Here is a 16,074-nt window from a genome sequence, read left to right as displayed (position 1 = left end):
CTAGAGGATTTTATACATCCGGCAACTTGTATTTTTCTGGGAAATTCCTACGTTTACTGTATATTCATTCCAAAACGAGAGGAAACAATGTAAAGAATAGAAAGGGGCTAAAATAAAAATGATGCGATGTGAAAATGAAGTGACACGCTGACATTCGAAATTGTTGTGAGATGGAAAATTTCAATTGTAAATATAAATAAATGACAGATGATCTATTTCAATGCTTTTCTGAGACTAGAAAAAAATGAATTGCACCAAATCGGCGCTTTTCTTTTGAAACTCAATCTCTTATTTCCGTTTTTTCTTCGAATGACACGAGTGGAAACGGGTGGGTGGCTTTCCCAAATGATCACATGTCACCTAAGGAAGAAGAAAACACTTTTTCCGTCATTTCTTCTTTTGTTTTTTTTCCACAATTATTCTTACACCGTCTCGCCAAAACCAAAGAAATGACAATTTGGTGAGTGTGCTCTATTTTGTGAAATATTTTTAAACTGTGTGAGGAATCCAACAAATGATGACAAATTGAAAAGAAATGATCTATCGTCGCTCGGGAAGTTTTCCTGGAGGATATTGTTATTATTGTCTGGTGACATTTATGAGCATCAGAAAAGATTTCCTTCCTAATAAAAGCGTTTACTGCAATTGCTTGACAATGAAGACGTCCGTTCGCTGATTGGTCGCATGTGTGTCTGTGCTCATTTCTTACTGCTGCGAAAAATCAAATCATGATTCTGCTAAAGCGTTAACCTCTGTGTCCGATGGGAACGATAAGGTTTCATTTCCGTGCTTTAATTCAAAGATTGAGTTTTCCCTAAAGTGACAGTGTGTAATATTTCCCCACTAGCGTTCGCTGTAGTTTGGGATGTAGCTGAAGACAAGTGAAGGATTTTTAAATTTTATTTAATTGACTAGAAGGGATTTAATATCATACAAATGAAATTTTGCTGAAGGCAGTTCGGGATTTTTCACAGGGATTCCGGGCTTGGGGTCCGTGTGGCCCGGACAAGAATTATGCTTACACAAAAACGAGAACGAGGACAAAGGGTGACGCGGGAAAAGGAGACGAGGTTTCTGATAAGCTTTCTTGTCGTGAGCCCTCTAGACGCGGCGGCGTCTTCCGGCGGGGAGGATTTCCTGGCACGCCCACGGGAGGAGTCAGCCCGCCCAAAGGGGAGGGTCCGATGCCCCCACGTATCAAAAGGACGGAAGACGGAGAAGGGACGCGACAGACAAACGGGACTAATTAGACTAATCCGACAATAATTCTGCAAAATTCGATGGAATTCCCTTAAGAAATCATTTAAGAAAATAAACTAATGTTTTTGTACTACTACGAGCCATTAATTATGACAACTCAGCCCTTTAAAAGAAGTATTTTGGGGTAAAAATTGAAACCCGTTATTTTCAAGATGTCCAAAAGACGACTTTTTGAAGTCTAAATGTGTGTTTTTCTTAAAGTGACAGTGTGCAATAACGTTTGCTGTAGTTTGGGACGTAGCTGAAGCATTAGAATATGACACACTACGGAATCCCATGAGGATACCACGAGGAAAATATCTCAAAGCTTACTTCTGACAACAAAAAACAAGAGTGAGCTGAATACACCCGGAGCATCTGAAAAGAGCCAATCGCTGGAGTTGGAGTTAGAGCAGAGCTGGTGTAAGTGGCTAACTAGAGCGGCTAACAGAAACTGTCATACCATCTTGAAAAATAAATAAATGTACATACATGTACACTGTTTTTCATTCTTGTGTGTGTATATATATATATATATATATATATATATATATATATATATTTGATTTTCTTACATCCTGTTCTGAACTTCTATTATTTGAAGTCATTTTGTAAACACTGTACACAGTACACTGCAAAGAAAACCTGATTGGCATTTCATGTTAATGGCAATAAAGACGATCTTGAATCTTGAAAAGGTAGGAAAAATACCAGTAAAACATTACAAGCGCAAGCCATATTTACACTGAGTAGCTAAATATAACGATAGCGGCTTGTGAAAAGCAATCGCCCGTAAACGAGTGGCTCACGCGTGTGGCTAGAGATAGAAAAAGTGGAAAAAGTTGAAGATGCCCAGCAGAATTCAGCTGTGGAAGGCTAGTCAAACTGAAGGACAAAGCAGCCAAATATATACGTAGTGGCTAGGAGCAAGCCATTGCCTGCAGCCAAGTGGCTAACCTGAGTGGCTCACATGAGCGGCTAGAGAAGGAAACGGTGGAAAAAAGCGGGAGATGCCTAAATAATGGAACTCGATGACATTCAGCTGTGGAATGCTAGTCAAACTGAAGGACGAATCAGAAGCATCTGACAATTCCAATCGCGGCTAGTGGCGAGCCATAAACAGTAACCGAGTGGCTAACATGAGTGGCTGGAGAAGGGAACGGTGGAAAAAAGGAAAATGTTAGAATCATGGGACTCAACGACATTCAGCTGTGAAAAGCGAGTGATACTGAAGCAGAAACGGCAGGGCTCGGCTGCGGAGGCAAATGACATTGAAGGACAAACTGGGAGCAGTAATTCATAGCCTGTTGTCATGTGGCTGACATGAGTGGCCAGAGAAGGAAACAGTAAGACAAAAGGCGCCAGATGCCTGAATTACAGATCGCAAACATGACCTCTTTGGAAGGACCGGGCAAGCTTTATTTACAGGAAGCAGCTAACAATAACGGCTGGCAGCGAGCCATGCCTGCAGCCAATTGGCTAAAATAAGTGGCCAGAGAAGGAAAGAGCGGGAAAAAAGTGTCATGACGGGACTCGGGCTAGGACGTGTACTGTACGTGGCTGGTAATTGCTAAAGTGAGACAAGATCTCTTGGAAAAATCCTCATTCGGGCTTTAGTAGGATCAAGATGGCGGCCAAACATGTTAGCTTCTTCTAGTTCCATCATATATATGAATTCAAATTTCCAAACCTAAAATCATGTATTTTGGTTTATTATTTGAATCAATAGTGTTTTATATTATCTGAATGAAGTGTTTTGACATAACTAGGGCTCGCCATATTATACACGCTGGTCCTTTAACGTCACCCTTGGCTGTTTTTGCCTATTATTACTTAACAGTGGATTTCTTTAAAGAGAGTAGGAAACACAAGCTAGAAAATTGTCAATCCGGCAATGATTGTACGTTTTCCTCCTGAGTCTTGAGTGAACTTTACTCTTTGGAGGTTAAAGTTTAACCGATTCATCGAAGGCGTCTCGCGGCGCTTGTTTTTCTGGAAGTGAACCGATACCGCATCGTTTTTCCACATTCCCGTACCGTCCCAAAAAAAATCGTATCTCCATTTTTGGGGTTTTTAGTGCCCGCAAAATCAAATCATGGATAACTTTACGGTGAAATGTTCTAAATCCTTTGCGTTCCCTCAGAAAGAAACTTTATTTGATCCTTGCTTTGTGATTACACCTGTAAAGTTCCAAAAAATGCTCAAAGAAACTGTAAAGATATTTATTATTATATACTTTGTGACTTTTTTGGGTTATTGCTCAATGTACTGCCACATTTATAAGGACAGTTTTGAAGCATTATATATATTTTTTATCCTTGTTTTATCTTAATTTTCTCTTTGAGATGTTCACGAAGAACTTTCTACATCTACTAAAGTCGCATCATTCAAAAACTCGCGTCCAAAATAATATTTTCTTTGACTGTACTGAGGCACTCGAGCCAGGAACTGGACTAAAGGAAGCCTCGAACCCGGTCCTTATTTGAACATAAACTTAAAGACTTTTTGATCACAGGTCAGATATGTCGCCTCTGCAATTGTTCCCTCTTATAATATTGTGGATTTGATGTAAAAGCCACTTCTGGGCACAGACATTGAGAATTAGCCTTGGCTAAAATGTTAGAGTATATGTGAGGTGAAATAGAAACCAAACTGAAACTGTACAACAGGTGTCGGTGACATTTTTGAAACAGAGAGCACTTTTGGGTGACCAGTTTATGCACAGAGCGGAAACAGGACCCACTTGCGTTGCGTTTCGCACAAGTTTTATTAGAAAAAAAGGAAAGGGTCGCGCCCACCATCCGGGGATTGCCGGACGCGGGACGCAGGTCGCTCTGAACGGAAAAACGGGTCAGTCGCCGGGACAGGAGAGCAAAAACGTGCTCGGGGTCGGAAGTGAGTCGTAGGCCAGGAAAGGAGAGTCGACGCGGTCGAGGACAAAAGAGGTCAAAGGCCGGGACGGGAGTGTAGATGTGGTCGGGATCAAAAACGGGTCGAAGCCGGGGAACAGACGGGAGCAAGAAACAGGTGGGAGTCAGGGTCGAAAAAAGGCTTGCCTCGTGTTAACTGAGGTTCGCAGACGGACTGACAAAAGGAGACGGATAGGAGTGGGTTTGAATAGGAACAGGGAGCCAATCAGAGTCCGAGGCAGTTGGCGCTAAAGGACACAGGTGATTCCCATCGGTAATCATGACACCAGCTTGTAATTAGAAGAGGTCAGGGTAAAATACGCTCGGTCGAGCGCCACAATATCACGGCAGTTGTCAATCCCATTTCCTAGAAAGTCGCAATGGCGGATCTCATAAGAAAACCATTTCATGTTTATCATAAATACTTTAGTATTACATTTGTTTTTTTCTGCTTGCAATGAAAAATGCTTGTAATGGCATGGGTAGGTGTGTTTTTTTTATGAAACATTTGCTAAAAAGGGGGCTTATAATGCCAGGGTTGGTTTATTTTGTCCATTGAATGCTTGCAATGAAGAAAGCTTACAATGCCACAATAGTTCTATTTTTGATTATTAAACAGTTGCAAATAAAAATGCTGAATACCCCAGGGTTGGTTTATTTCTTTATTTTTGTAAATTAAAAAGGGGGACTGTGATAAGAAAATAATGTCACGTTTATGATGCATTTTTCTAAACGAGTGTTCCATCTGGTTTCGTTCCGCTTGCAATGAAGAATGCTTACGATCCCAGAGTAGTTCTATTTTTTATTATTAAACACTTGCAAAGAAGATTTCTGTTGTTTGACTATTGAAGAGTTGCAAAAAAAGATTGCTTATAAAGACAGCTTTGCATCAATGTCACAGCCTGTTCAACTGCAAACGAGCTATTTTTAAAACCAGTCCACGGGCGACTCAGATCTATTTAAGAGGCCACCCGATGCCCGCGGGTCCCACATTGGTGACCCCTGCTGTAGATCCTAAAACCATTCTAATTTTTCTCCCAGTGTTCGGTTTTAGAGGAGTCTCGCAGAATCTGCCGCCGTAATTCCTCGTCCACATCATTGCTTCCTCCATCGGTTTTTCGGTTTCGCCTCGCAATCGGGGCCCCGGCACGTTTCCGAAGGCTTGGCGGCGGGTATCGGGGCGGTACCGACGCTCATGAGCAAGGCGGGGAGCTCGTCGGAAATGGCTTTCTCCAGACGCTCCAGCATGCAGATCCCCGTCCAGCCGCAGTAGTGGGACAGACGCTGGAAGTTAGACATGGGATTGACTCCGAAGAAGTCCTGGTAGGCCTCCTTAGTGGGCAAATCGAACTTGCTAACGTTGGTCTTGGCCAGGATGGACTTGAAGATGTAGAACTTGTCGGGGTCGGCGACGATGTCGTTTAACACTTCGTAGGGATCGCTAAACCAGCCTAACTTTTCGTGATAGGTTTGGAGGTAACGGTCCACCAGGAGGGCGTGGATGCGGACCCGAATGCCGTGCTGCCGGATGAAGGCGATCTTGTTCTCCATCTGGTTCTCGATTACCTGCAAAAACCAGTAAGAAAGACAATGCCGAGGTTGAAGCGTTGCCAAAGGCCATCTCGAACCATACCTGGTTCAAATCCTCCAAAAGAGAGGTCTCCTCATCCATGAAAAGCTTCCGGCTGGTGTCTCCTGCATAATCCTGGCCCCAGAAAGAGCTGACGTATACCCGAGGGGGTTCGGTGGCGTTGATGAGGGGCGCCATGCTCCAAAAGAGGGCTCCGTAGACCCTCATCAGGTCCTGTGTCGTGAGACTGTCGGCCTTGTTGAGGATGATGCGGATTTGGGACTCGCGGCCTTTCATTAGCCTGAAGAGCATCTCCAGCTCACCTCCCACGTCCAGTTTGGTGGGGTCAAAAACCAGGAAGATGAGGTCAGCTCGGTCAATGAACCACTGGCACACCTCATTGTAGGGGTACCCTGACCAGGGCAGACACACGCAACTTACTCTGAGATTTTTGGTACGATATGCGGGTGGACCGAAATGCAGGGAAGCGTCCACAACCTTGTTACTGATTTGCGGATGCTAGTGTTCCCTGATTCAGTGGCGTGGCAAAGATCTCGGCAACCCATGTATCCTGTTTTGGCGGTGAGGTGAAGGTCCACAACCAAACACAATCTCGTGTTCTGTCCCCAGCCAAACACATTGTTGTGTTCTGGTGGCACAGAGTAGGACCCTCGGGCGCCAACCTGTACCCAACAGTCTACACACCTACACTTTTTTATTTCCAGCTTTTCATATTGCATGTATGAGACATGCCAGTGTTGTTTCCTGTTCCATGCATATGGGTCCACCCGTAAATCACAACACCAAACGTTCATCAAATAGGACAGCGATTGGTAAGATTGATGGAAGATCAGACCATCACGCGCACCAAGCCAAAACCGTGACCTGAACCACAGGTTGAAGTCGAGCAGTCACCTCTCTCCTGTTGTTTACGGTTCTCGATGATGCCGGGGGTGTCTACGATAGTGAGCCTCTCCAGCAGCTTGTGGGGCATCTCGTACCCCACCAGCCTCTCCAGGAAGCCCTGGCCGAACTTCTCCAAGGGCGAGAAGGAACGTGAGCTGTCGGCCGCCATGACGATGCCCTCCACCGTGCGGTACTTCTCGCCGTGCATGATGACCGTGTACTCGGAGGTTGTAGGCTCGGCACCTGGCGGGTAGGTCGACAAAATGGTGTAAAAGAGGGTCAAGATTATAGCGGTTGTTTGCCGGTTGCAGGTAACAAGTTAAAATGGAAATCGTGATGTCAGGATTTGGCACAACATCTACCCCTAGAGGGCACCAACTTTAGGGGAGTGGTTGGACAGCAGGCACCTGCATCTCATGATTACAAACCCTACTTAATAACTGGCTCCAGATCATCGCTTTGCCTTGCTTCTTGTAGTGTCTTTTTACGGCTCTGTCATGTCATCAACCAGTCCTGGACTTTCTGGACATTTGACCTTTTAACAACTGGTTGACTTCATCTTTTCCTTTCTTAGTGCACAAGGATGACCGCTTCCACATTTTGGAACATGTAATTCTCTTGCCTGTGTAAAGTTCTTGTGAAGTATCTTGAAGACCCAGCAGGTAGTTGATCATAGAGGACTTGCCAACACTCCAGGGTCCAATGAACAAAATCATGGGCTTGGAAATGATCTCCCCATCTATAATATGGAAAGGAAACAAGATCAAGTATCAATGAAATGATCTCCCCAGATTGGTTCAGATCTGAATGGACAGTCTCTGCATTTGAACCTGTGACTTCATGCTGCCGGAGTTCGTTGTACTTAAAGGCTTGCTCCACGGGTTTGATGGCCGAGTGGTGGATGCTCAGTAACTTATTTATTGCGGCTGGACATTGGGAAGATGACGGGTCAAGGATGGTTTTCTTTCTATTTATTTCTGTTCCTTACCTTTCAACTTGGCTGAAGGTTCAGAAGACCCCAGCCGCAGGGTGTCCTCAATATGGGAGCGGTCCCTCATTGCTCGGCCCTGGTTTGCGTTCCCTTGTGGGCAGAGTGGACTGTCTGTTAGAATCTCGCACACCGTTTAACCCTATAGAGCAGGGGCGGCCAACCCGGTCCTCTTGAGCCGCATGTCCTGCATGTTTTGGAGGTTTTTTCTGCTCCAACACAGGCGATGCCAATTCTCAGCTTGTCAGCAAGCTTTGTGAGAGCTGGAAATGATCCAGGTGAATGGAATCACTTGTATTGAAGCAGAGAAACTCCAAACACATGCAGGACATGCGGTTCCTGAGGACCAGGTTGGCCACCCCTGCTCTATAGGGTGCCAACCTCGAGGGAGCGGCTGAAAAGCGCTCACAGGCACTAAATCCACACACCCGCAGTCCATTATATTACCTCTACCTTCAGGTCATTGACATTGCCACGTCAAGTTTGTTTCTGGTTTGGAAATGTTGTTTGTCGGTTTGTTATTTAACGACATCCTTTTTTGAGTACGCCTACCTTGGTTCCTACTTTGTGTTTTGGGTCCACCCCACGAACCTGTCCCCTGTATCACAAGCCAAGGACCCTAGGCGCTGTACCCTGTCTCGGCAACCGAGGACCCTCAGCTTTGAGGGCCCTCGCCCTGAAAGACCTTCGGGCACCGTCCTCTGTTTCGGTGATGAAGGACGAGCGACTTAGTGTCCTGTTTCGGTGGTGAATGACCCTAGCCCCCGTCCCTTTAGACCGAAGGAGCAAGGTCGTATTCCCACGGTCTCAAATCTTCTTGTCACCGCAAAATATGAAGGTCATTTCAACCTCCACCAAATGATTGGACTACCTGGGCTCAATTGGAAACAACTCCAACAGTCGGGTTCTATCTAACATCCATTAGTCCATTGGCTACTTTTGCTATTTCGGTCCGTTTATTTCTGTAGCAGAGGTTGTCGCTAATTCCTGTTTAGCCCCTGGCAGTGTCATATTCGGTGGCCCGGGAAAATAGAAGGACGCTGAGAAAGATCTCTTGAGTGCCATGACCTTCAACCTTCAAATGTCATAAACCGCAGTAGTTCATAAAACTTGAAAAAAAAAATCTTTGATTTCTGCGCAAAGATGCTAAAAATTTGCCAATTTTCTGCAAAAGGTGGAAGCACACAAGGGGTTGGTGGTACACGGACGCTGACTACAGTCGTAGTTGTTCTAAAACCACCTAAACAAGTCTAGCTTTCCATTCTAGAATGAGGATAACATGCAAAGAAAGATAGATGGGGAGGAACGAGTAACAGAACAGGCATATTTTATATTTTGTAATTCATTTTTTGCATGCTATCCCCATTAGAATATGGAAACTCATAAACAGGTCGTAAAAATTGGTTTTGATTGCTCTTTGAGTCTCCCTGGGTAGAGGAATCAGTTACTTATTCCTCCACCGGTTTAGCCCCAGTTAAGACCCCAAAGCATTTGATCAGCTTTTAGAAAATATACTGATAACTAATTTGCTCAGCTCCTTCATATATTACTCAAGCATCCCTTAAGAGGCAAGTAAACCATGTTTTTTTCCTTGTGGTACCTTTGGCGTGTGCCTTGAGCTCCGCCTCTTGAAGTTCTTCGGATGGTTCTTCTAGTGATGCTTCTTCATCAGAGTCTGGTGTGAGTTCTTGGATGTTCTCTTCTTCAGCAGTGATCTCTGGCTCCGCTTCGGACTTCAAAATGGATTCCGGGTCAGAAACAGTTTCACGTTCTTCTGCATCTTCACCGGCGTCATTATTTGTTTCTTCCTCGGGTTCTGACTGCACGTTGGGTTCATCTTTGGATTCAGGTTCGGATATGTCTATGTCTTTTTCATTTTCATTTAGGGCTTCTGGTTCTGATACCACTTCTGCTTCGTTTTCATATTGTGTTTCCGGTTCCGTTACTAGTTCAGGCTCAGCTTTAAATGATTCAGGCTCTGATAGAGCTGCTGCTTCACTTTCATATTGAACTTCTGGTTCTAAAACCTCTTCTTCTTCACTCTCATTCTGCGTTGATGTTTCAGGTTCTAATTTGGGTTCAGCTTCAAATGGGACATCTGTTTCTGATACCACTTTAGCTTCAGTTTGGTGTTCAAGTTCCGACATCGATTCAACTTCAACTTCAACTTCAACTTCTGCTTCAGCCGCTAACATCAATTCAAGTTCTGCTTCAAATTCTGACTTTGGTTCTAATTTGACTTCAGCTTCAGCGTTGTATTCTGCTCCAGGTTCTGATATAAATTCTGGTTCAACTTCATCTTCTACTTCAGGTTCTGATGTTACTTCTGGTTCAATCTCATGTTCTTCTTCAGGTTTTGATGTAATTTCGGGTTCAACTTGATGTTCTACTTCAGGTTCTGATATAACTTCACCCTCATCTTCATATTCTACTTCAGGTTCCGATATGACTTCTGGTTCAGCTTCATGTATTGCCTCAGGTTCTGATACCTCCTCTGTTTCAATATCATGTATCATTCTGGCTTCTGATATCACTTCTGGCTCAGCGTTGTAGTGATTTTCGGGTTCTGCATCCACCTTTGACTCATCAGATTCATCGATTTCAAGAATGTCTTCTGCGTCTGATTCTTGAGACACAATTTCATCCTCTTGTGTCTCTTCTTCTGTGTCCTGAAACAGTTCCTCCTCTTCTGCCTCATCATTGTAAGTGGGATCAGACTCATCTTCTGGCATTTCATTTTCCAAAGATTCAGCCTCACCAACTTCTTCACTCTGGTCTATTACCTCCACTAAGGATACCTTGTCTTCGTCTGAAGACTCCTCTTGCTTCTCCTGCTCTGTTATGTTTTTGAGGGCAACCTGGTCTTTGTTGAGCTCAGGTGCTTCTTCTTCTGTCTCTTCATCAGATGTTGGCGTTTTTTCAAGGCAAGGTTGACAAACAGGCCTCTCAGGGGCTGGGGTGTCGTTGGACAAACTCTGGCTGGGAGGCTCCTCCGCCGTCCCGCATCCACAAGAAAATACGCTCCTCTCCGCTTCCTGGAGCCTCAGAGGAACCACTGGTTCTTCATCTGGGGTGGATGTCCCTGGAACCAAATTTACAGGAAAACAATGCGTGAATTTGAACACTAAAACTGGGTTATACCTCTGCCACAATATTAGGTATAGCTCCCCCTTTAATAACCCAATAGTGTACAAGATAAGAGCTCAGGTCAAAAAAAGCTTCAGGAATAAAACACCAAAAAATAGAAACAAGAAAAATCAATCTGAACACATGAGAAGAGGGCGATCAGATAAAACCCTGAACCCCATCTGACTGGACCGATCCAAAACCCCCCTTTTATTGAAACTTATTCAGAATCAGAGCTTGAAGTAAATGGGCACCTTTCTGAATGCTACATGGAATTGGGGGTAGGACCTCACAGCAAGCCAACTCCATCTTTCATCCCTGATAACAAAATCCAATTGCTTCCCTTAGCTTAAGGGTTTCAGGCACATTTAAGGGTGATAGAGGCGTCCGGAGCAAGGACAGTGTTTCTTTTGACTTTAGGATCGTTCTTTGTTTCATGTTAATATCGCGGACCAGGAACAGAGACGGGAACCAGTTGCGTTCGTTTACTCAGCTTTATTTAGAAGGAAGAAAGGGCTTGCACCCACGATCCGATGATCGTCGGTCATGGGTAGCAGATCGCCGGGAACACGGAAGTGGCACTTCCGTGTTGAGAGCGAGGAAAAAACAGGTCGATGGCTGGGACGGAGGCGCAAAAAACTTAAACGGGTCCAGAAAAGAGGTGGGGAACGGGAATCAGACGGAGAACAGGGCAGGATAGAGTCAGGAGTCACAAAAGCTTGCCTTGCGTGTAGCGAAGTTTCGCAGACGATCTGACGAATGTTGACAGGAAGGCGGGGGTTTAAAAAGAGTACAACAGCCAATCAGGGTCCGCGGCTGTTGGCCCGCATCAGAAATCATGACAGTTTAACTCTGCCGCAAATTCATAATTCATTTTATCCTAACAACAATGTTCAGGTTTGCTATACTTTGATTCACACTTCAACAGTTTTTCATGCAGTTTATAGAAAGAACTCAAGTGAGAACATTAAAGCAAAAAATGACTTTCAAAGAATCCCATTCCCCGCCCACACATAACACACGCTCACCACCTCAATTTCACTTTCACTGCCTATCAAAAGGAGAGAAAATATTTCAAAAATATGCTATTTTCCAGTTCCCTTTTATAATATTGTCATGAATACCGATTGAGAGCACCTGCGACGGCTTAATTGGCGCCAACAGCCCTAACAGCTGATTGGCTGATGCTTTCTTTTTAAACCCCCGGCTTCCAAGAGGAAGCCGTCAGATCGTTATGCGAACTGTTGCCACAAGCTCAGTAAGCCTTTTCGTCCGACTCTGTTCCCGCCCTGCTTTTCTCTGCCTGATCTACGTTGCCAACCTGTTTCAGGACCTGACTTCGCCCCGTTCTGCCTGCCTGTTGCCTGACCTGTTTTGCCCCATTACCTGCCTGCCTCTCGTTACCGACCTCGTTTCCGAACTCGCCACCGCCTTTGCTCTCCAGTCCCGGCCAACGACTTGTAATTCCCGCCTGTCTCTGATGCTCCTCGCCAGACAAAGAAGTGCCGTCTGCTACCCGTGACCGACGACCATCGGATCGTGGAAGCAAGCCCTGGTCTCCCTCTTTATTAATAAAAACTGAGAAAACGAGCGCTATTGGGTCCTGTGTCCGTTTCTGGTCTGTGACAAATATATTCAGAGTTGGTGCTGGTATTAGTCACCATCACAAGTACCGATACATCAAGGCTGACATCGGCACTGACAAGTTCCTCTACGTCTGTTTTTGTCCGAATCTGTCATATCGTTTTCCCCCCTAGAGGACACCAACCTGGGGGGAGCGGGTGAAGAGCGCCTACCTGCCACTCATCTTGATGTTGACCGTGCCCGACAGCAGAGGTTGTCGAGTCATTACCATTGCCGCGTCAAATTTGTTTCCTGTATTTCTTTCTACGGACCTGTTTTAGTCACAAATAACTTGACAAAAATATCTTGAAACCGATCTTATTTGTTTGGTCGGCCGGGTTATCCGACCGTGATGCAAGTGTACTTTCAATCTTGTAATCATCTATTTTGAGGTATCAAATGACATATGAAACTATTTACCGCGGATGATGCGCTCTGCTAGCTTATCACTCTCTTTTTGGATCTTCTTCTTTCAAGTTCATGCGTCAAACGTCTCATCTTATTGATTTTATTGCATTTGATTTATGAGTCAGCGCGTAGAGTTTTCAGTCAACCACCCACTATGCAAGTTCTACCAACTTGGGGGGAGTGGCTGGAGTGAGCTCGCTTGCGCCTAGAAAGCAACCATCTTTTTAGCGCTTGCCTCGTCTTCTGTTTGGGTTCTGTAAATCCACGGACACCTGGGACAAAATTAACAAAGGCTATTTTCAGTACCGCATAACGCCACAAGGGACTCAAAGCTATTCAGTCCCCATCTGAAGTTTGCTAGAGAGGACTTGGATAACCCAAAAGAGGCCTGGGATTCCTGTGGTCGGACTAACCAAAAATAAATGTTTAATCTCTCATAGTCTGTTACACTATGTTCTGGTGGTTTTTAAGAGCGTTGTTCTATTTTGTATATGTCATTCTTTTCATGCTGTGTTCAGTAAGAGCTAATGAGTGTCCCAACATGTTTTGTTTTCTTGTTTTTGTTCAGTTAGGGGTAAGTAAGTGATCCAAAATATGCTGCGTTGTCTTTTTTTCCTGTTTCTGTTCAGTTAGAGCCAATTCAACCATGTTTTGTGTTTTTATTCCTTCATGTATCTACCAAATCCTGTGTCTCCTTCCTTTTGTGTTTTGTTCAGTTACAGCGAGGCAGTGTGCCCGCATTCTATTTCATGCTCTTGTTGTCATGGCTCCATCTTCTTTGTTCTGTCCACGTGTGGGAAAATATCTTATATTGTCTTTACTTTTTGTTCTATTGAGCTGGTCAGGGTTGCAACATTATGTGGTTGTTCAATCCACGTGTGAGTATGTTCTCTGCATTCTCATTCTTTCATGTTTTGTTTCGCTGGAACAAGTTGGTGTTCCTACATGTCCTGGTCTCCCTACTTTCATGTTATGTTCATTTTAAAAGAAGTGAGTCTGCCTGCATTATATTTCATGTTCTTGTTGTCATGCCCCTATCACTGTACTGTTCATAATAGGAATGTTTTTGATGTCGTCTTTGTAAGGAGTGAAGGTCCGTCAACAAACCTCTGCCCCGCAAGATGTGGGTTCTGACTCGGTCCTGTTTTCCTGTTGGTATTTCCTGTCCGGGATTGTTGCCGTTTATTTTGTCCTGTTAAATATTGGTTTCCCGTTTCGTTCCCGTCTATTTTTGTCCTGTTTATTATTCTCTCCAGTTTTGGTTCCCGTCTAGTTTGTCCTGTTTATTTTGATTTCCTGTTTCATTATCAATCCCGTCTGTCCTGTCCAGTCCGGTATCGACCCCATTCGTCCGATATCTGCTCGGGCAATTGGTATCGATCTCGTAGGTCTCTGGCTTCCCGTCTTTCCACGCCAGACCGCTGCCTAACATGCATGAGGCCCCATTTCCCGTAAAATAAAAGGCTTGCGTGAGAACGTCACGCGTTTTTGTAAAACGATGGTTTGAGGCTAGACTAAAGGAATGGCTTGCTTCAAGATACTACCGAGACAAAAAGAGGCTATTTTTGGTGGTGGACCTTCAGCGCCACCTAATAGCTAAACCAACTTAATATCATTCTCCATACACCTTACATTCATGGTTTCTTCTGTTTGAGCTGTTTGGTGTTAGAACATGATGTAGGTGCTCTAACCACCTGTAAATATATCCTCTGCATGTTTCGTTCACTTAGATGGCGTTCGTGTTTCAACCTGCTGTCACAGGGATGTGTTAGCGTCGCTTGGATAGTTTGGAAGATTGTAGTTTTTCGTCCCATTTGACAACTACACTTTGGATTACTTTCTATCCTATGGTTATGGGTTTTAACACACAAAAATGCGTTTAGTCGAGGAATCGACTCCTTGCCCTGAAGAATTCTCGTGCCGGCGTGATAAGGGGGGCCCTGTCGTGGATGCAGAGCTGGAGCTAAGGCTAAGCTGGTTTAAGATCAGGTAATTGTGCAATTGTGTAATTGTAATCCTGTGCAGTCCTTTGAGACATTTTTGTGATTAAGGGCGTCATAAATAAATTGGGACTTGACTTGACTAAAGCGGCTAGCGGCGTTATAAGTCTTCGGTACCGTCTGTAATCACGGTACCAAATAAGACCGAGGAACTGGCTGTGCTGGTGAAAAACATCAAAGCGTACAGGGAGTGCAGTTTGCCGTGTTTTACGGAAAAGTGGCTCGCGTCTAGCATCCCGGACACTAACGTGGAGCTACCCGGCTTCAGCGCCGTTAGGGCAGACGGAGACACAAAAGCCTGCGGGAAGCGGAGAGGAGGCGGACTCGCTATCTACGTGAACACGAGGCGGTGTCACCCTGGGCACAAAGATTTCCATCCGCCGCAGGGACGTCGAACTTTTGGCCTAGCGTGTGACGTCATCCACTCCGCTGTTGCTAAACTACAAACACAGCACCATGAGGCCATCCTGTTCATCTGTTAATAAACAACAAAAGGATACTGCTGGAAGTGTGAATTTCCCTACGGGGATGAATAAAGTATTTATCTGTCTATCTGTCAATTTCAATAGCGATCCTATGTACGTAAATGAATACTTAATGAAATCGTATACCGCACGGACATGTTTTACAGAACCCGAGTGAATTCGCATATTCGGCCGGTGTCAATCCACAAAGAGATCCGGCAGCGGGTATCCGGTGACCATTCCCTTTGACAAATGGCTGACGTGCGACTACAGCTGTTTTGCCCGCTTCCAAAATCAACCTCTCGAAGGGCGCACAAGGAGATTGTAAACTCGCTCTACAGAAAATGGACTTCGATGCTACAATGTCTTTTTTTACAAATACTAGTGTCATTTGGTAATACGAAACCTTGAAAGAAGAGTGATCATAGATAACTTTTCTACCTCCCTAATATTCAACTTTTTCCCTGCCAGCGGTTGGGATCCTCACCAAAGCCGCACCGCGAGTATAAAGCACGGCCGCAGCACAAAACATGAAAGGCCGTACCTGCAGCGGACAGAGCCAGCCAGGCCAGAAGGCAGCAGACGCGGAGCAGAGACTTCATTTTGGCTGCAAAGGGGCTGCCGCTACTCTTGACAGGATATTTATACCCCTTGCAGCGGAGTCGGGGTCATGTGCCCGCCGGAGGTGGGGCGCGGACACTTTCTTTCGGATCCAGAAAGCTTTTCAGAGGGATTTCTCCTTTCTTCTTCCCTTTGTTTTATTCCTTTTTAAATGAAAATCCTTTTCATTTCTTTGAGAAAGGCTGGGTCAAAATGGAGGGAAAAGGGTGCTTTTTGCTCA

General features: G+C 44.8%; 1 protein-coding gene and 1 long non-coding RNA gene across 3 annotated transcripts; one reads left to right on the top strand and one right to left on the bottom strand.

The window, feature by feature from the left end:
- Positions 1-154: 154 nt before the first annotated feature.
- Positions 155-1,736, top strand: LOC148360383 (uncharacterized). The gene is made up of 2 exons (XR_015851186.1): positions 155-460; positions 1,106-1,736. It is a non-coding gene; the product is annotated as an uncharacterized LOC148360383 (long non-coding RNA).
- A 3,201-nt stretch (positions 1,737-4,937) lies between these two features.
- srla (sarcalumenin a) lies at positions 4,938-15,846 on the bottom strand. 2 transcript variants are annotated; one of them, XM_088342950.1, is made up of 8 exons: positions 15,778-15,846; positions 9,213-10,694; positions 7,613-7,705; positions 7,455-7,550; positions 7,247-7,363; positions 6,634-6,867; positions 5,782-6,131; positions 4,938-5,714 (listed from the first exon to the last, which is right to left on the bottom strand). In XM_088342950.1, exons 1-8 carry the CDS (start codon positions 15,833-15,835, stop codon positions 5,244-5,246), a joined length of 2,901 nt encoding a protein of 966 aa, XP_088199076.1. In that variant the 5' UTR covers positions 15,836-15,846; the 3' UTR covers positions 4,938-5,243. The 2 variants fall into 2 exon arrangements, with proteins under 2 accessions (XP_088199076.1, XP_088199077.1); XM_088342951.1 differs by having other exon boundaries at positions 5,700-5,714; positions 5,777-6,131.
- Between the last annotated feature and the right edge of the window lie 228 nt (positions 15,847-16,074).

This window comes from Urocampus carinirostris, chromosome 8, assembly GCF_059441175.1.
Source record: "Urocampus carinirostris isolate Australia breed hairy pipefish chromosome 8, RoL_Ucar_1.0, whole genome shotgun sequence".
Taxonomy (NCBI): domain Eukaryota; kingdom Metazoa; phylum Chordata; class Actinopteri; order Syngnathiformes; family Syngnathidae; genus Urocampus; species Urocampus carinirostris.
Note: the sequence above shows the minus strand (reverse complement) of the source record. Positions and strands in the feature narration are given on the sequence as shown.

Excerpts from the sequence above, each read along its gene's own strand:
- srla (XM_088342950.1), bottom strand. The coding sequence starts at position 15,835 with ATGAAGTCTCTGCTCCGCGTCTGCTGCCTTCTGGCCTGGCTGGCTCTG. Across the intron at positions 6,132-6,633 it reads CCGTAAACAACAGGAGAGAG|GGTACCCCTACAATGAGGTG; the intron begins GTGACTGCTCGA and ends TGCCCTGGTCAG. Across the intron at positions 5,715-5,781 it reads TTTTGGAGGATTTGAACCAG|GTAATCGAGAACCAGATGGA; the intron begins GTATGGTTCGAG and ends TGGTTTTTGCAG.